The 21479-nt window shown below is 33.5% G+C and overlaps 1 protein-coding gene across 5 annotated transcripts; it reads left to right on the top strand.

Moving 5' to 3' along the window:
• Positions 1 to 10297: 10297 nt before the first annotated feature.
• Positions 10298 to 20560, top strand: LOC108345572 (probable cyclic nucleotide-gated ion channel 20, chloroplastic). 5 transcript variants are annotated; one of them, XM_017584179.2, is made up of 13 exons: positions 10298 to 10559; positions 11215 to 11721; positions 12168 to 12359; positions 12467 to 12565; positions 13856 to 13993; positions 15026 to 15274; positions 15626 to 15871; positions 16440 to 16585; positions 18053 to 18130; positions 18863 to 18992; positions 19530 to 19776; positions 19890 to 20046; positions 20339 to 20560. In XM_017584179.2, the coding sequence occupies exons 2-13, from the start codon at positions 11221 to 11223 to the stop codon at positions 20451 to 20453; spliced, it is 2298 nt and encodes a 765-aa protein (XP_017439668.1). In that variant the 5' UTR covers positions 10298 to 10559; positions 11215 to 11220; the 3' UTR covers positions 20454 to 20560. The 5 variants fall into 5 exon arrangements, with proteins under 5 accessions (XP_017439668.1, XP_052722679.1, XP_052722680.1 ...); XM_052866719.1 differs by having other exon boundaries at positions 11203 to 11721; XM_052866720.1 differs by having other exon boundaries at positions 11189 to 11721.
• Positions 20561 to 21479: the final 919 nt, after the last annotated feature.

Genomic DNA, 21479 nt, shown 5'->3' with positions numbered 1-21479 from the left:
ACGAACGCTATTTACGTTCGTTAAGGAATTAAGAATAAGGACGAACGTTCGACATGAGGCCGAACGCTATCAAAGACGAACGCTCGACATAAGGCCGAACGCTATCAAAGACGAACGCTCGACATAAGGCCGAACGCTATCAAGGACGAACGCTCGACATAAGGCCGAACGCTATCAAGGACGAACGCTCGACATAAGGCCGAACGCTATCAAGGACGAACGCTCGACATAAGGCCGAACGCTATCAAGGACGAACGCTCGACATAAGGCCGAACGCTATCAAAGACGAACGCTCGACATAAGGCCGAACGCTATCAAGGCCGAACGCTATCAAGGACGAACGCTCGACATAAGGCCGAACGCTATCAAGGACGAACGCTCGACATAAGGCCGAACGCTATCAAGGACGAACGCTCAAACATTCAAATGGGGACGCTCGTTCACGAGCAGAATTCTTTCCAAATGAAGGAATCCCATTCTAAGTTATTTTAAGGGGAAACCGAACGGTTTAAGACCGTACAGTGACGAGCGTCATTTATCAGAGGGGATGAATAAAATTTCAGATTTCTCAACCTTAGAAAATTCTTCCAGATTTCAAATTTATAAACTTTATAACTTTCATTCCAGATTTAATTCACCTTAAATATCATCATCATATAGATCTCATCATTTTAATCATTCCAACTATACAATAACCATACTCCATTCATACGTAATCAAATCAACATGCATTTCAATCAAAGTCCACAACGTATTTAATACATACAGGCAGTGCTCGTTCATGACAGATCAATCAAAACCAGAATTCATACCAGATATCAGTAAACGTCCATAACAGCTCAAACTTCATACTTTTCATACATGCAACCCAGATTACACAACATGCAAGTATAAATTAAACATATAAGCTTCCATTACCTGGATAGCAGGGTAAGCCCTAAAATATGACTTCCACACGTTCAACTACAGCTCTTCTATACTCAACAACCACTTAAGTTCCTTCTACTAAATCTAACCCTTTATCTAAACACCAAAATCAAAGATTGTTCAGAAACAGTCCATGCATGAACCGAAGACATGGTTTAGACTGAAACCCTAATGGACGAACTACTAGAGGAAGGAACTTACCAGCTTAGAATCAAATTCTGTTCGGTCCAAACTAACGTCCGCATCCCTGGAAACGTTCCTATGGTTCTGAAATTGAAATCGGAGAAGAAAATGAGAAGTTGCAGTAGAGGGAAGGTGACTGGTTTCAGAGAGAAGTTGGAGAAGATGAAGAGTTTGAGTTCTGAGGAAGGAGAGGAATGGTGCAGGTGAGAGAAAGAGTTTTCAAAAAATCTGATTTTGTTTAACTCACATTCGTTTGAACGAACGTCTCCCAAACTGACACCTGCATACCAAACTCTGAAATGGAAGCTTCCAACGTGACAAGTGGCGTGTGTGCATGCAGAGTTTGGTGCGTTTTTAATGCACTGGTGTGTGACGTGGCGTGCGTAATTGGTGTGGTGTCTGAATTAGCTTTGCTAATTATCCAGGGTCTCACAGAAATTTCGGAATTAATTCCTAAAATCTAAGCCTTAAATCAATTATTTAAATATTATTATATTATATATTATTTCTCTCATGTATGACAGACAGAAAAAAAATCTAATGTATCTAATTTGGTTCATATGTAAAAGTGTACAATATGTTTAACTTATGAATGAAGTGAATAAGAGTTGTCCTCGTAACTTAGTCTTGAAGGAAAGAAAAAAAAAATATTAGTGAAAGAAAACAAATCAGGAAAACTAATTTTGATGTTTGTATTTTGAATTTTGTGCAATATTTTATATGTGTGCAATACAATGTATTTGAAACTACTGTCGAGAAGTCAGTGGAAGGTCAAGGGAGAAGAAAAAAAAATCATAAGAATTCAAAGATAAAAAATAACTTAGATGTTAAAAAATAATTTAAATTTAATTCAACTTCATAAATATTTTGTAAAATGAGTTTTACATCTATAAATATTTTAAATTGGTTTTATATATATTTTTAAAATTGATTTTATATATAGTCATTAAGATTTTCAACAAACCTATATCACATTTTAAATGAAATTATTAATTAATTTATATTTAAAAAAATGTCCAGACATATTATGATATTAGGTAGGAACAGTAATAGACTGAGTAGATATAATGTATACCCGTTAATGGTTTATTTCCATAATTATAATGAAGTTTGATTATCCGAAATTTGGGAAAATATTAACTGAGACTTTAAAAGAAATTTTAAAATCAGTAAATATATATATATATATATATATATATATATATATATATATATATATATATATATATATATATATATATAAATAAGAGATTCAATCCTTTAATAATCATTTATATTAAAATAGAATAAAATGAGTTGTATGATGAGAGTTGAAAGAGATCCTAGTCAATAGATTTGTTTATCCTAATTGTGTAGGAGATTAACCTTGTATGAGAGGATAATAATTTTGGTTATAGTTCTCCATAACATAGAGACAATAATAAGTGTACAATTTTATTAAAATTTGACGTGAAAGACATGTATATAAATAATTAAGTTTAATGTTAACTGTTTATATATAATTCATTTTTAATTTATATTTAATATAATTTAATTTATTTTAGGCTAACTTTTTTTGTACAATATCTTACTTTATTGTCTGTTGTGTTTCTTATACTCTATTATGTGTTATGTGTTGAGTTGCTTATATATATTTTGTTTGTTTATTTTGCTAAGGTGTGAGGAGACAGAGTTAAATAAAGATATTCCTCTCATAGAAGGTGGAAATGTTGCAGAGTAATTCCTTATGTTTTTTATGCTCCAAAATAGTTCTTTATTTTCTATAAGAGTTTGTTCTTTTTAAAAAAACTCATATCACTTGTAATTGATTTGTATATAATTTATTAATATAATTATCTTTTTTAATAACTATATTAATATTATATTTGCTTTGAATTTATTGATTTTATAATATTTTATTTATTTTATAATATATTTTTTAATAACTTTATATTATTAAACAGATGTTTGATATTTTTATTTTCGCACCCTTATTTTACTCATGGTTACATTTATAAAAATATTTAGCATTGTAAAAGAATAATTACGAAGTAAAAAGTAATTTATTTTCCGATTTTTCAAGGGATCTTTTATTAAAAGCAGAAACATATATTTTAAACACACTTCATCAAATTAAAACTGGACAATGTATGGTGTAAAACTGGAACTCTTATACCGGAGAATTTTATGTAAAACTGGAATACGAATTTTAAGAATAATTATGACATCCAATTATATAGCAAATGATATATTATACACGTCATCATCTTAGTATAATAGAACAGTTGGAATAAGATTGTTAATTCAATTAAGGTTACAGTCATCCAAAATATCACCAAAATTTTAAAACTTAAACATAAAGGACTATTATAGAATATTTTCAAAATAATACAATTTAATTAAAACCCTAGAAGTAATAAGTTGTAGCATCCCGTCCTCTAGCATTTGCTTCAGGTACACTTTCTCAACATCTGCTCACATCCAAGTGGATGATTATTGCAAAAGAAAAGCATACACAAGCAACACACAAACACAGAAGCAAGGGTGAACTAGATATACAAAACTCATGTCATAACAGTCACAGGCAACATGCAAGTAAAGACAGATACACTACATAAACATGACTTGTTACACTTAAACTTGACTTGTCCGGACTTAGAATGATTGTCGAGCTATGACGGGTCATGCACTTGTGGTGGCTTCTACTGCTTTGCAAAGCCTTTGTCAATGGGTTTCACCCTACCACACTCATGAGGTTAGTCTGTCATCACTCACCTTGGGCCATACTGGAAGCACCCAAGACTAGGACCTCCTGCTACTACTCACAACATGGTTCAATCCTCTCTACTTGAGAATGATTGACCATTGTAGTTTCAGGATAACCCCCAAGACTGAGCTTCCATGCAAATCATTCTAAACACACTAAAAAGGTACCACCATGTATCCCTCCCTTGAGGATTATGGAATTACGTCCAATACTGATACTTTTCACTTTCAACACAACAATACATCATACCTTCACATTACAACAATCATACTTTACACGGAAATCATCACACACACTTAATTTACTCAAAACAATAGCTAAAGAACTTGAACCGAACGCTAGGAGCTTTGGCCGAGCACTTAGAGCTTTGGCCGAACGCTATGAGCTTTGGCTGAGCACTTAGAGCTTTGGCCGAACGCTATGAGCTTTGGCCGAACGCTATGAGCTTTGGCTGAGCACTTAGAGCTTTGACCGAACACTATGAGCTTTGGCCAAGCACTTAGAGCTTTGGCCGAACACTTAGAGCTTTGGCCGAACACTTAGAGCTTTGGTCGAACACTTAGAGCTTTGAGACCGAACGCTATGAGCTTTGGCCGAACACTTAGAGCTTTGGCCGAGCACTTAGAACTTTGGCCGAACACTTAGAGCTTTGAGATCGAGTGTCAGTACAAGACCGAACACTCATTAAGAGACCGAGTGTCAGTACAAGACCAAACACTCTTTAAGAAACCGAATGTTAATATAAGACCAAACACTCTTTAAGAGACCGAGTGCCAGTACAAGACCAAACACTCTTTAAGAGACAGAGTGCCAGTACAAGACCGAACACTCTTTAAGAGACCGAGTGCCAGTACAAGACCGAACACTCTTTAAGAGACCGAGTGCCAGTACAAGACCGAACACTCTTTAAGAGACCGAGTGCCAGTACAAGACTGAACACTCTTTAGGAGACCGAACGGTCATGAACTGATAAGACTCAAAAGAGACCCACCCAGTTATGACCGAGAGCAGCACAAGACCAAACGGTCAACTGCAGCGTTCTGCAGAATTCTGCATAATTTTGCAGAATTATGCATAATTGCGAACATAACCCAACATGACCATTTCTAACCATTTTTACTAACTTCTAACACCCTTAATTCTTGTTTTATACTTAATTAAACTTATCTAAATGATTCTAAACATTCCTACTACCATTCTAAAGTGCGTAAGACTCAATTTCAACTTTAAAACACCAATTTTCCCAACTTAGGGATCCAAAACCCAATCCTACCGCTTTGCACCTATTTTGATCAATTTAGTGACTCAAACAAGTCACAATACACTAGCTAAGATTGCCCCAACAGCCCAATGGCGCTTTAGGCCCCAAATGTCCAAAATCACTACCTCATTTCCCCCAATTTGCCCTAAAACACCAAAATTTCACTTAACTTTCCATTTCATTCAAGCTATAACATATATATCACTCCAAGCACTTCCAACACGCCCAATTACAGCAGCTAGATTCAACCAATGCAGTTTACAAACCTCACGCTACAATTTCATACATCACACGCATCAACATGTATGACCAACTTACTTTAGAGCTTAAACAAGTCAACCAAACAGCACACCCATTAAGGAATTTAACATACATACAAATACTGCAAGCAAATTGAAAACAATATCTAGCTCCCCTTACCTTAGGGTTTCACAGCTAAGCTAACAACTTGATTCAACAGTGCTTGACTCCGCAAGAACTCAACCAAACCCTACAAACCACCCAATGGGTGATAGAACAACTCCTTAAAGCTAATTTTTGACAAGAAATTAAAGGAGAAAGTTTCTAATTACATGCCCTAGGTTCCCAAAGGAGGAGGAAAAAGGGGAAACAATTTACCCGCTGAAGAAAGAGAATCTAATCGGATGGTTATGAAGCTCTCTGTGTTGTAGTCACTTGAGCACCACCTAATCAAATATACAATGGTTGAATGTGAGGGAATGGTAGAAAGAAGACAGAGAGAATGGGAAACAACTTTCTAAGGAGAGAGTGGTTTTAGAAGAAGTGAGCAGAATTTGGTAAAGTTGCTAAATTGTACGCTTTTCAGAATAAAAAGAGAAGTTCTTCTCTTCATTTTAATCCTTTTATTTATTATTTAATATATATATATATATATATATATATATATATATATATATATATATATATATATATATATATATATTTTCTAGTTCCTTACCAATTACATTTGGTTTGATGTTGTTAAAAGTATTTATACAAGTTTTATTTAAATAAAAAATTATGTATCAAATTTTTAATTAAAATCTTTAATTTTATTCAAAAAATATCATCCAATAAAGTAATTCTGTTTAAAAATGTTGTTGGCAAAAATATTAAAAAAAAATTATTAAGTCAATGCTGTGATTTCGTGTTTGACCCAGTTTTTCTTTGGTTATTAATTTAAGAAGTGACATTCAACGTCCCAAATTAAGACATTTTATCACTTTGCATGCAGGCCTCCTAGTATAATATATGTATACAGACACGTACGTATGATTGAGTTTATCTGATAATTTTGGGTGGTAATACAAGGCAATACGGTTTGCTTAAGTCCAACTTAATATTGGTTTGTCGAAAATAGGTAGGGTCAAGTTTGGATTGATCAATTAATTAAAAAATAAGTTGAATTTTACTATCTAACCTGTTGAATGATAAGATTATAGGATTGGTGGGTTGATTTTTTTTTTTTCATTAAAAATCTAATATCACATACAAATAGATTAAAATTTTTTATTTTTTACATCATTTAATACTGGGTAGCACATCAAGTTTAACTTTTTTTTTTGTTATATCTATTACTAAAGAAATGAAATAATATGATGAACCAATTCAACTTAAATAAATTTAAACTTTTTATAATTAGGTTAAACCTAATCCAGTTTTTCAAGAGCTACATAGTTAATTATGTAAGTAATATTTGAAATTTAATCCAATTAAAATGATTAAATAGTAAGTTCATCGTTATTTAATTTATTTTATTATTCTATTAATTAAATGTATGTTTTTAAAATATTTAAATATTTAAATATAAGTAAATATAAAATATTACTGTAAAAAATATAAGTTAAAATTACAAATTTAATTATAATTTATAAATTAATTTATCTAATCCATTCAAAAATTGAATTAAATATAATTCAAAAATAAAAAAATTCAATTAAACTTCACTCTTAGATTTTTTTTTTATTTGACTGGAGAATAAATTTATCTAATCCTAACATAATTCAATATAACTCAACTCAACCTACGTAAATCTATATTCATGTTTTGGTGAAAGATGTTCCCATAAAGTTAGACTTTTGCTTTTTAAATTTGATTTTAAATCAACTGTTATATACACTGTGAGACCCTGGATAATTAGCAAAGCTAATTCAGACACCACACCAATTACGCACGCCACGTCACACACCAGTGCATTAAAAATGCACCAAACTCTGCATGCACACACGCCACTTGTCACGTTGGAAGCTTCCATTTCAGAGTTTGGTATGCAGGTGTCAGTTTGGGAGACGTTCGTTCAAACGAATGTGAGTTAAACAAAATCAGATTTTTTGAAAACTCTTTCTCTCACCTGCACCATTCCTCTCCTTCCTCAGAACTCAAACTCTTCATCTTCTCCAACTTCTCTCTGAAACCAGTCACCTTCCCTCTACTGCAACTCCTCATTTTCTTCTCTGATTTCAATTTCAGAACCATAGGAACGTTTCCAGGGATGCGGACGTTAGTTTGGACCGAACAGAATTTGATTCTAAGCTGGTAAGTTCCTTCCTCTAGTAGTTCGTCCATTAGGGTTTCAGTCTAAACCATGTCTTCAGTTCATGCATGGACTGTTTCTGAACAATCTCTGATTTTGGTGTTTAGATAAAGGGTTAGATTTAGTAGAAGGAACTTAAGTGGCTGTTGAGTATAGAAGAGCTGTAGTTGAACGTGTGGAAGTCATATTTTAGGGCTTACCCTGCTATCCAGGTAAGGGAAGCTTATATGTTTAATTTATACTTGCATGTTGTGTAATCTGGGTTGCATGTATGAAAAGTATGAAGTTTGAGCTGTTATGGACGTTTACTGATATCTGGTATGAATTCTGGTTTTGATTGATCTGTCATGAACGAGCACTGCCTGTATGTATTAAATACGTTGTGGACTTTGATTGAAATGCATGTTGATTTGATTACGTATGAATGGAGTATGGTTATTGTATAGTTGGAATGATTAAAATGATGAGATCTATATGATGATGATATTTAAGGTGAATTAAATCTGGAATGAAAGTTATAAAGTTTATAAATTTGAAATCTGGAAGAATTTTCTAAGGTTGAGAAATCTGAAATTTTATTCATCCCCTCTGATAAATGACGCTCGTCACTATACGGTCTTAAACCGTTCGGTTTCCCCTTAAAATAACTTAGAATGGGATTCCTTCATTTGGAAAGAATTCTGCTCGTGAACGAGCGTCCCCATTTGAATGTTTGAGCGTTCGTCCTTGATAGCGTTCGGCCTTATGTCGAGCGTTCGTCCTTGATAGCGTTCGGCCTTATGTCGAGCGTTCGTCCTTGATAGCGTTCGGCCTTATGTCGAGCGTTCGTCTTTGATAGCGTTCGGCCTTATGTCGAGCGTTCGTCTTTGATAGCGTTCGGCCTCATGTCGAACGTTCGTCCTTATTCTTAATTCCTTAACGAACGTAAATAGCGTTCGTCCAAATATTCAATATTCATTCTCTTACGTTCGTTCAAATACTGGCATCAGTTCAGTATATACCAAATTATACAAAGAAAATTTCTAAGTCTTATTGAGTATTCTTCTTATATTAAATCTGGTCCAAGGTATTTATTTTGAAATCTTCTAAGTACCAATACACTTCAAATTGAGTCAGTGCATTTAACTGGTCAAACAGAGAGTCACGTCTGTCCATCCAGTACTATATTTGAACGTTCGTCCTATTTCTTCAAGGGACTGAACGTTCGTTCTTTTGTACTCTTAAAGTTAAAGATGAGATTGATTATGAATTATGATAAATTACAGTGCGAACGTTATATCAAGTGATTTTATGATTATGGAATTTGAACGAGCGTTCCAAGGAGGAACGTCTCAGATGTATTAAATACTAAATTTGGTAAAGTATGAACATGGATAAGTTAGGCCAAGCTTGGTCCATCCTGATATTCCGTGATACTCATCTTCACGTAGAAGGGGGAAGTCATGCGTGGGAATGGCAGGAGATTCTTCGTTCATCGCTTAGATATGGGCGAGGGATTAACCTCGAGTGGTAGCTGATTAGGTATATCCCGGCTAGTACACCACTCGGGTGCAAGGACGCTTGTAACTACATGGTTCATACAGTCCGGACGGTCTGTCTTATATAAGTATTTCTATGATTATTATTTGATAAGTTACATGTTGTATGTGTGAATCGAAATGTAAATGTATATGTTAATTGTATAAATTAAATATTATAAGCTTACCCTTGCATTTCCATTGTGTTGTCCACTGTCCATGTACGTTCGTCTTGTCTTGCAATGATCATCCGTGTGGATGTGAGCAGATGGTGGTGCATCTCTTGAAGAAATGCTGGAAGAAGAAAATTTGGAAGATTCAAGTCTGGTTGAGATGGAAGTCAAGGCCGAGCCTTAGAGCGCTCGTAGATGTTAGAGTGTAATTGTTAGCTCGTTTTGGACGTTCGGTTTATCCTTTTGTAAAACCGTTCGTTCTGTTTTAATTCCCTGTACTTTGATACGCTCGTTATTTTTGTACTGCAGCCGTTCGGCTTTGAACCCTTGAGTTCTGTTAATGCTAAAGGCTGTTATTTTACTATTAATTGTAATTAATCCTGATTTATAGTAATTACGGTATTTTGGGATGTTACATACACTAAAGTTGTCAATTTTAAGTTTAAAAATATATTTTCATAGAAAATTTAGACCATGATGGTTTGGAACATTAAACTCCTACCATTTCAACCACATAGATTTGGAGTAATTAATCAAAAATAAGTACTGAGATATTGACCAGGTTTCAAATATTGATAATAGAGACATATACCGTGTTTTATTCTTTGTACTGCATAACATTAATGTTTGCTTCATATAATGACACTTATAATAAATAAATGTTTAAAATATAAGTTATAATATAAATAAAATATTTTAAATTTATAATGAAAATGTATAATATTTTAACTACTAATAGTTTTTTGAGAAAAGTACTAATAATTTAGAATAAATTGAAAAAATTGAAAAGGGAATCCTAGAATTTCCTCGATAAATAAAGCTACTCTTCTATTACCGAACAGTAACATCATTATCTAAAACAATGTTATTACGTATTATTAAAATGAAACTGCTACTTATTTATGAACATGGAAGTTTGGAATGTGTTTGAAAGTAAAACATAAAACACGCACAGACAATTTCAATTATCTCACAATTGACTTAGTCAAGCACTCAAAGTCTTTCTCTTCACACTCTATCTCTCTCTCACATGGTTGTTTGTATTTAAGTGTTTACTTTCACACTTTGTTTTCTGAGCTCAACTTCTCTCTGTTGGAAACAGCTTTCTGCTTCTCTCCATGATCACCAAGCTCCCAAAATTTCATTTTTCAACTTGAATTCTTGGTGGGGTTTTCACCGGGAATTCAATTCCTCTTGAACCAGCTCTTGCTCTTTCTGGGTTTGTTTTCTCTCTTGCTTTTTTTTTCATTATTGTTCATTGTTCATGGCATTTTCTGCAACGTGAGCTAACTGATTATTATTACATTATACTGGAATTCTTCGACTGATTCCTGACCCCAATTGCAATTTGTCACAATAGGTCATGGTGCTTCATATTGTTTTTAAGTTGGTGTATGTGTGTTAAATTTCAAGTTTAAACACACGCACTCATGTGTGTCTAGGTAGGGACATTGTCGAAAAGGTATAAATATGTTTGGAAACTGTTAAATTTTCTCTTAAAACTAAGATGGTAGATGAATTTCAATGATTGTAATGTCAGTTTAGGTCAATTTAGTAATTGGTTACTTCCTTTAAGATAAGGGGATTTGTCACTTCTCTGTTGATATAAGTTAATCAGAAAATTTCAAAATGTGTAGACAAATATATCATTTTATAATTAACTCTCAGCCTCTTAGAACAAGGATCTTCCTTGTGGTTGTTACTTTAGGAACAGATATTCTTTGGTCTTTCATTTGCTGTTTTTTACATTAATTTATGCTTTGCCCTTTCAAGTTTCGAGCTAAATAGGATTGTTTTGCTTTAAAATTGCTGATGTGATGCACAATGTATATATTGATGTTTTGTTAGTTTAATAAAAAAAGGAGAATCACCAGGGAAACATGGCTCGTTTTGAAAAAGATGAGGTTCCTATGCTGTCTGAAACGCGTGCTCAACTGTCTGATGAATTAGTGGATTCTAATTTCCGGAGGCTAGTATCTAGAACACGAAGTGCTTCAATTTCGATTCCCATGGCTTCCTTGGAATCATATGAGAAAGAAACTAGTCTTGTGGGACATACCGGTCCCCTTCGTAGTGTGAGAAAAACCCCCTTTGTGCAGATGAGTGGTCCACTGTATGCTACCCATGGAACTTCAAATCTTTCAGGACAGAATATAGCTGCTACAGGAAACAAAGTAGTGGAAAGTAAGACAGAAAATTTTTCTACTTTCAATGGCACAAATGAAAATCGTTGGGATAATGACTATGACAGAAAGAATGAACACTTAATGAGGTCTGGGCAACTGGGAATGTGTAATGATCCTTATTGTACTACTTGCCCCACTTATTTCAAGGCTGCTCAGCCAAGAACTCGAAAAACTTCAGCTATATTTGATCCCAAGGTACTTTTCTTCCTAAAATGTACTTCGATTTCTCCTTAAATTTAAGAAAACATTGTCTTCTATGTTTTGAAGTTGACTTTAACTATATGCTGCATAGCCATTTATGGGACAGATGTGATTTTGTACTGCACATTCATTTCTTTTTTCTGACCAAATTCAGGTGTTCACGATAGATGATTTAATTAACCTAATGATTTATAGACATTTGATTGAGTTATGCTGTAACTTTGTTCATATCATTGTCCATTTTGGGGGCAGTAGAAGTATTGTCAACAGACAATGTTTCATTACTTAGCAACACTTAAATTCCAAAGACTACGATCGCAGACTTTTCTGTATCCTTACACTTCATATTCTTGTGACCTTTCCATTTGTTTTAATAGACACTTGTCTGCTGTCACTCTCATAACCAAAGTCACTTTCATTTGCAATTTGAATGTTTGCAGTTCCACCATGTTTTTTATGGAGATGCCAAGGGTTTTGGCCGAAAATTTTTTTCCTTCTGCTATTCATATGTTCCTGGAGTTATGAATCCTCATGCAAAAGTTGTACAACAATGGAACAAGATCTTGGCCATTTTTTGCTTGGTGGCAATTTTTGTTGATCCATTATTTTTCTTCTTATTATATGTGAAGGAGGTGTGGATTCTTTTCCTTTTATTTAATTAAATCTTCCTACATGTAGATATTTGTCTTTCCCTGCTACTATTTCTGCAATTTTATATTTTTCCACTTAATATGTGCAGGATGATAAATGTATTGCTATCAATTGGACAATGACAACAACACTTGTTTTTTTTAGAAGCATTAATGATTTGATATATTTCTTTAACATTCTTCTCCAGGTAATTTCTCAGTAACTACCTTTTTTTAGAATTCCCCCATACCCTTATGTTCAAATACAATAATGATGCCAATTCGTTAGCTTGAATTATATGATTAAGATCCTTCCTTGTCAACAAGTGTTTATTATTAATTTTTTCTGTTTTTGAGAAGGTAAATATACTGTCAAATGTATTCGAAAAGAATTTTCTAGCAACAGAATATCAGGGTTTAGGTTCTTTGTTGCTTTGAATCATACATAAATATTCACTAGAGGAATAATAAGATCATTGGAGCTCCGTCATGTGCGCTAAGCATTTCCTGTTAAACTTCAAGTCTTTGTATATAAAGAAGCGGGATGACAGAAGTTATCTTGTTTTTTGGTATAGATCACTTTTAACTTAAAGATACAGCGTTGTTTACAGAGTGCTTCATGTTGTAGGTTGGACTGTCTTTTTTGTTTTGGAGAAATGCATGCAGACAATTTTAATAGATAGAGTGCAACAACATGTATCTGGTGGAAGTAGAGTATATTTTGTAGACTTCATGAAGGAAACACAGATATAAATGAGCATGTGATGATTCATGGATAAAGATTCATGTGTGCAGGACCAGCTTAAAGTATTAGTAAAAAGCTTTTTAAACATATCTCTTTGTAGCATTCAGCGTCATAAAGTAATGCAGATCTTCTTGAAGTAACTGCTAACCAATGCATGAGATTGTTTATGACACTTCCTTTAAATTTCCTAAACATCCAGGTTAAAATGAACACCTACAAGCACAGTCATATTTAAACCAGAAAAAAAAAATTAAACTAGAATTCAATCTTGTTTACATTCAGAAAATGAAGATCACGCACTTACTCTCATCTGGTGGAGAACCAAGTACCAAAGATATTTATTGTAATTGTACTAATTATTTGTACTGCTGCAACTCCGCACATACTTCAGGGTATTTGGCATTAAATTTCAATATTTCCCTGTCAAATGTTCATCCATTCATTCTATTGCCACACTTGTTGAAGAAAATCTTTTAGTAGCAGGAGTTTTTTCCACTTAGATACGAACCTAAAAGTATTTTTCTTTTTTTGTATTTTTAAATTTTTTGCAATTAGCAATATGGTGTCAAACTGGAAGAGAAATATGAAATGATGACTCAGATGATATAGAATGCTGGACCTTGACCTTATTCATAATATGTTGCCGCATCTTGTGTATGTCTTACCTTTTTTTATAATTAGTTCAGGTCAAAATGAAAAGAAAAGCACATGTATACGGACTTCTGAGTTTTATAGTCTTGTTTGCTTTTTACAGTTTAGGCTGGCTTATGTTTCTCCTGAGTCAATGGTAGTAGGTGCTGGAGATTTAGTTGACCAACCCAAGAAAATTGCTCTCAATTATCTGAAGAGTTATCTTTTTATCGACCTATTTGTTGTATTTCCTCTTCCTCAGGTAAACTTCTTACCTTCTCCCTTTTTGATTTGTGGTAACTTTTTATTATATTGTTTCCTTGCCTGAGTTTGCTCATTGGGTATTTAGTTTTATGTGCAACAAAGCGAAAAGTTTACTATGAATTATGAGATGTACCTTCCATACAAATGATTATGAATGCTTGTTGATGTTTCTCTTCATTTCAGTGGTTCTGTATCTTTTTATTTATTAGAAAACATGAAGTTCTTTATTGTTGCCATTCACTGCGATGATGAGTTTGGATTTCATGAGATATTTATATATTGAAATATTATTCAAATCTCCCCACCCAAAGAAAACACAATGCTTGATTTTGGATTTTGTATGAAGTTGAGTTTTTTCTTGGTTCTTTCAAAACATCAGTTTTTTAGTTATGATTTTATTATTCAGATTAAATATGCAGTGCTTGAAACTAGCTGTTAAGTTTTCTATAATAGAACCTTTTGTAATTAATTACTGTTGCCAGTTAATTAAGAACATGAGAGCATTGTAGATCTATCTTTTACCGTCTCTCATAAAGGCTATGATAACTCGCTAATATCCAATTTCCTTGAAACGCGTATATTCCAAAGGCCCACTTATTTTTGTGTTGAAATTAAAATTAAGAAAACGAGAGCATTGAGGATCTAAATTTTATAATTAGTTGTAAAGGCTATGATGACTTGTTTAACAATCTATTATCTTAAAAGCTTAAGCTGCTAGTTGTAGGGTAGAAATGATTTTTATAGTAGAACAATTTTTAAGTGCTCTGAAAAATTTTTGTTGTCATGTCATCTTTATCTTTATAAACTGCTTTGTTCTATGCTGTCTTGTTCAAACTCAAATGAACCTCAATGGCTAAACTTTTTGTTGTGTTCTGATGAATAAATAGTCTGTGGAGAATGGATATAAAAATGTACTTGACATCAAGCAGGCAGTAATGGAAGGAAAGGGTTTTCAGTCTGTGAGAAAGATTAATGGTTTATTGTGTACTTTTCAAATTCTTTGTTATGACATGGAGTGAAATATTTGCAGGTAATGATATTATCTGTCCTACCAAACTACCTGGGATCATCTGGAGCAAATTATGCTAAAAATCTTCTGCGTGCAGCAATCCTTGTGCAGTATTTTCCCAGATTATTCAGGTTTCTGCCTCTGCTAATTGGCCAGTCTCCAACAGGATTCATTTTTGAGTCAGCCTGGGCAAATTTCATTATAAATCTTCTCATTTTTATGCTATCTGGCCATGTTGTTGGTTCTTTCTGGTACCTCTTTGGTCTACAGGTGAGTAAAAATGTTATTTGAAGCTTCATTTTCAGAAAGTACAAAATCTCATCTTCCTATCTAACTTTCATAATTTGCTTTGAATTCATGTTGCATGGAAAAGGAGGATAGGTTGTAAATAATATGGTTATATGTTACAGGGAGTATAAGCAAAATAAAGTATGAAAGGAGTATGTTCTCAGAATTTTACTCGTTCTAAACTTTTGTAATGTTGATAATGACATTCAACTCGCAGAATTGTTGTCTCCCTGCAAGCTAAACGAACTGTTTAGAACCAGGAATTTGATTCCGTAAATGATGGGTCATATTCAATTATAACTTTCTCTTTTATGTTCCTCTTCGTTCTTCCAGAGGGTTAATCAATGCTTGCGAAATGCCTGCCGTGATTCTAATATTCGTGGATGCTCAACATTTATTGATTGTGGACGTTCATCTGGCCGTAAGTCAGATATATGGAGCGAAAATGTGAATGCCTCTGCATGTTTGAATGCCAGTTCCGGTGCTTTTCAATATGGAGTCTATGTAAATGCTGTAGCACTTACTACAGAAACTAGGGTGGTCAACAAATATGTATTTGCACTGTTTTGGGGCTTCCAGGTGTGTATTTCATTCTTCTCTTATTTTTTTACTTTTGTGGTAATTGTTTACAGCTATAAAAATTCACATAAATTTAATAAAATACATACATACATATAGGGGGCACATGTCAAGTGAGAGCTTTAGATGAACTAATATTGACCATTCAATCTTAAATGGATGGTTCAGATTATTTTCTCTAATAGTCTCACCTGATATATGTCGATGTGTGTCTATCTATCAAGATAATATGTGTAATATTGTTGGGAATCTAAGTGAGTCTGAGTTTTACATTAGATAGAAATGAAAAGGTTGAATACCATTTAAGAAAGAAGACTCATAATGGTGTCGATCTTTTATGTAGGTTGAGCTCAAGTCACATTTGTGTAATCTCTCCTTATTGAGTCCTCCTTTATATGAACCCAATAGAGAGCAATGTATGTGTGTGTGTCAGGATCAATTCCTTTAAGATTACCTGTGTAAGATCAATTGATCTGTCTGTTGAGATATAAGAAGATCGAAGTCTTGTATATAGTTGTTTTTAATATGATATTCCTCAACAGTTATACATTCGTCATATTTGTTACAGCAAATCAGTACTTTGGCTGGTAATCAAACCCCAAGCTATTTTGTGTGGGAAGTCCTTTTTACGATGGCCATCATAGGTTTGGGACTCTTACTTTTTGCGCTTCTCATTGGAAACATACAGAACTTTCTTCAGGCTCTTGGACGCAGGTAGAAATTTTTGCTATTAGTTGCCATGCCCCATGTTGATGACAGTTTTCCTGTTATTGCATGTTTTTAAGTGGATTATAATAATTTTTCCCCTCAAAAGCCTTTTCTAAAAGCCAGAAAAAAAAAATTGTTTCTTCAAAGTAAACTGGATAAAACACACTAAAATAATCCATTTCCATAAAATAAACCTCTCTTTACCATTTCTTTCATTTGAAAACTTAAAAGTAATGGGATGGATGGATGTCATCCATTTCATAAGTGTAAGGGGGTCTATTTGGATGAGTTTGTCTAACTTCAATAATGAGACAATGAAAGGAAATATTTTATTAATTACAATCACAATACTTACACTCTCTTGAAGAAAAGGAAATAAAAATCAGCTGAAATAATGAGTAGATTCTAGAGATATTTTTCCTAATTACTGTATAGATATTAGGATATTTTTATCCCAGTAATGCCCTATTTACAACACTCTAAAAAGACTTCAACAAAACCCACCTTGTAGTTAAAGAATATACTCAAATCTTTGGTCTTGACTACGAGGATACCCTTTCCTTTGTGGCTAAAACCACCTGGGTTCACCTTTTTCATGCCATAAGTGTCATTTATCATTTTGGTCTCCCCATCAATCAAACATTGAAAATGCCTTCTTACACCATGAATTTCAGAAATAGTTTATAGGAGCAACACCTTGATTTCACTTCTACCAACTCTCACCTTGTCTATCAATTTCACCTTTCAATTCTCTCTATGGTTTGAAACAGTCCTCTTGAACATCTGCATCCATTCTCCTACAGGCCATTGCATTTGTCTTGTAGTCTATGGTGACAGCACTGTCTTCATAGTGATGGTGAAGCTAGCAACTAGCATCTCTTATGTTATTAAAAGATTTGGTATCTCTCACTTAAATATTTCTTGGGAATGGATACAGCCTATTTACATTCATGTGTTATTTATCACACAACATAATTATCTTTTTGTCATCTCTGAAGAGACTAGTATGCTTGGCTAATCATCCTTGTGATACTGTCTGTATTATTAACAGTCTATAGTTAGTTATGTAACTATCTTAACTACTTGCTAACAACTAATTACCCTAGAAACAGTCCAATAACTTCTTTTCTAATAATGCAATGCTCACACAAAGCTTATCTATGATAACCTAGCTGCAAGGCATATTTCATCAAACAAGGTCTTCCATGAGAGTACCAAATGGATATTGAATGTTACTCTGTTAAAGAGAATTTCTTTCCAGAAGAATGGTAAATGACTTGTTAGATTAGAGTAGACACATAAGTATGTTAATCATGAATTTGGGATTCAATTGTATTTATGATTAATTCCCTTTGTACTCTAATACACAATTATATACAGTACATGTGTGACACAGAATCACAACATTTAGATATCCTTATTTCTGTAAGGATCATAATGTGCTTGATTTATTTTCTTCCATCACAATTACAGGAGGCTAGAAATGCAACTTAGAGGTCGTGATGTTGAACAATGGATGAGCCACCGTCGCTTGCCAGAAGATCTAAGAAGGTAAGAATTGTTCTTATTCTTTTCACGAGTCAAAAGTTCACATTTTCAAAAACATATCTGTCTACTGGTTGATTCAATTCATTGCTTATTTTCTCTCCACCTCCTCCTACAACTCCCTTTCATGAAAAAGTACGTGAGCAAATTACTGTGACAATGAAACATATTTACAACATGTGCATTAGGAATATCTGCAACTTATGTGAAACATCTGTTAAAAACATCTCATTGACAACATGTCGTGTAATCCATTTCCTTATAGATTGTGTTAAAAAATGCTTTTCTGATAAAACCTTTATACATTTAACTGCTCAATAAGAGCCTTGGGAGTTAAATAAAGCTTGTGGTAGAAAAGGACTTGAAAGTCCATTACACGGGCAAGGAGGTGGAAAATCAAGTGCAGATTTTGAGCAACCCAAAATCATGCCTCAAGCTCTTGCACCCACTCCTACTGCTAGTCACTTTATTAGCTTTAGATTCAAGCTGGTATGTAAACAATTAAAAGGAGGCTAGGTAATGTGGGACCTTTGGCTTTTAGAATTGTACATAAAAACAGTATTAAGTTCCCAGCCATAATAATCATAGATATATCAACAATGTAAATATATTTGGAGCTATACAACAGAGCATGTGGGGTAGAAATGAGGAAGAGCATAATGTCTACTGTTTTTCAGTTTTATGACATTATGGATCACACACAATGAACAACTGATACATACTTTATCTTCCATACAGGAGAGTACGACAAGCTGAACGGTATAATTGGGCAGCAACAAGGGGTGTAAATGAAGAGACGCTTCTGGAGAATTTACCCGAAGATCTCCAGACAGACATAAGACGTCATCTCTTCGAGTTTGTTAAGAAAGTATGCCCCCAAAAAATTTGCTTCTTAAATGACCAGTAATAATTATTAAAAATATTATTAATTGTTATGTTGAAATTTGAACTCCCGCCAGGGTGTTTCTTTCTAAATTTTGTTTTTTTAGGTGTCTGTCTATTGGGACCAACTAGATTTAACTAGAATTTGAATATGAAAAACTTAAACCATTTCAAAAAAGCTCTATTCTGTTAAGGAATTTTGAAACCTGTGAACGGGTTAACCTTTTTGTAACAATGGTATCAGTACCTTGCAACGAACCCAACTTCTTGAGTTTGAATCTCATTGAGGCTCCTACTCCTAAGAAGGGGGAATCCCGAATTCATCATGTTGTCAGGTGTCAGGCTTTGAAGGAGGGGTGTTTGTTAAGGAATTTTGGAACCTTGTATGAATGGTTTCACCTTTTCATAACATATTCTTATTCATCATGAAACTAGAACTGTGACTCATCAAAAGCCAAAGCATTCAACCCACCTCTAAGTTCTGTTATGAGAATTTAATTTTCTGAGGATCTGAACACTTCAGGTTCGCATCTTTGCCCTGATGGATGAGCCTATCTTAGATGCAATTTGCGAGAGACTAAAGCAAAAGACATACATCAAAGGAAGTAAAATTTTTACTCAGGGTGGTCTGGTAGAGAAAATGGTCTTTGTTGTTCGAGGGAAATTGGAGAGCTTTGGAGATGATGGAACTAGTGTTCCCTTATTTGAAGGGGATGCTTGTGGTGAAGAACTTCTCACATGGTATCTTGAGCATTCTTCTGTAACCACAGGTACGGCCATACATGTTGAAGCTGTGGTCAGCAGAAGTTGCAATTTTCAACAACTTGGCCTCACTACAAAATTGAGAAACATGTTTAATCAATTTGTTTCTTGACTTTTGCAGATGGAAAAAAAGTAAGAGTTCAAGGACAGAGGTCGCTGAGTAAAAGGACTGTAAGATGCTTAACAAATGTAGAGGCATTTTCACTTCGTGCCGGAGACCTTGAGGAACTCACAATTCTTTTCACTAGATTCTACCCTCATGTTCAAAGAACTCTAAGGTGCTTCATTTCACCTCATTTCCTTGTTGTATTTTGGTTTATCTTTCAACTTAACCTTGAACCTTCTGACATACAAAAATGGACATCATTCAACTGTATCATTTCATGAAGAGCATTCTTCCATTACGTTTTCTTGACATGTCTAGGAAGCACCTACACCTTTGTTACATAGCTTGAAAGTGTTCAAATCCATCCTTTTTTCTTGGAATGACCATAATAAGCATGTAACTAGTATGCTTTGTATGCCTCATTAGTTTTCAAAACAAATGATTTGAAAATTGTATCATGTTAGGTATGTATCACCTTATTGGAGATCCCTTGCAGCAAGTCGTATTCAGGTTGCATGGAGATACAGAAAGAAGCGTCTAAGTCGTGCCTATACCTCTCAATCAGATCAAACATTCTGATGTTTAGGTTGTACTCATTAGCAAGGCGTTATCATAGGTTGTACTCATCAGTGTATATAATATTTATTCTTTAGTAAATGCTACTGCAAGATTAGTCTTTCTTTATATAATCTGAACAATATTTACTTTATCTTAAAAAAAAATAGAGCTATTAAGAGAAGATTAAGGCAAAGATCAAACTATGGTTTGAACAATATTTACTTTACTAAATAATTACTAGTACTCACAAGTTCATTCTTCCATGTACATGTTGCATTCATTTCAAAATATATGATAAGACAAATAAATTCATATCTGTTCTGGGTATTGTCTGAACTCATATCAGTGGTAGAAAATATCTTGATTTGAACATATCTTAATTGATTTCAAAAGACTTTTTTTTTTGTTTTAATTTAAGAATTTCTTTTGATTTCATTTTGCTAGTTGAAACAATGTAATTAAAAAAAAATGAATAAGCTGAGTCAAGTCAGTCAATGGATAAAGTTATTCTATGTAGCCAAACAAGTTGACTTAGTCAACTCATGTTGCAGTCAATGAAAGAAAGAAAGAAGTAGTTTGCATTCTGTGAGGATTTCTCTGGCATGTTATGCAGTAAAGTGCATCCTAAGATTATTGTAATATAAATTCTGTGAAAGGGTTAAATTGGTCCATGAAATAAAATGTAGTGTATGGTGGTGACACTACATTTTTCTGTATTCTAAGATTACAAAATATGGGACACTTGTCTTTGAATAAAAACAGCTAAAAATAATTTATTTTCCAAATACTAATTATTATTCTAATTTTTGTGGACGTGTCATAATTTTCTACGTTTCATGTCTTTAATAAGTATTTCTCATAATTATGTAATTTTCTATCTTTCTAATCAGCCATAAATATTGTGTCAGAGAATATTTGCCTAGATATAATACTTTTGTCTATGATTATAAGATCCAATTAACTCATTCGTCAAATAAAAGAAAATAATTAGTTTAGTTAATAATTTTAATTTTGTAAAAAATATGTTTTCTTTTTAGAATTGTCTTT

The sequence above is a fragment of the Vigna angularis genome, chromosome 8 (genome assembly GCF_016808095.1).
Source record: "Vigna angularis cultivar LongXiaoDou No.4 chromosome 8, ASM1680809v1, whole genome shotgun sequence".
Classification (NCBI taxonomy): Eukaryota; Viridiplantae; Streptophyta; class Magnoliopsida; order Fabales; family Fabaceae; genus Vigna; species Vigna angularis.
The sequence above is the reverse complement of the archived record's forward strand: the minus strand, read 5'-3'. Positions and strand labels throughout refer to the sequence as shown.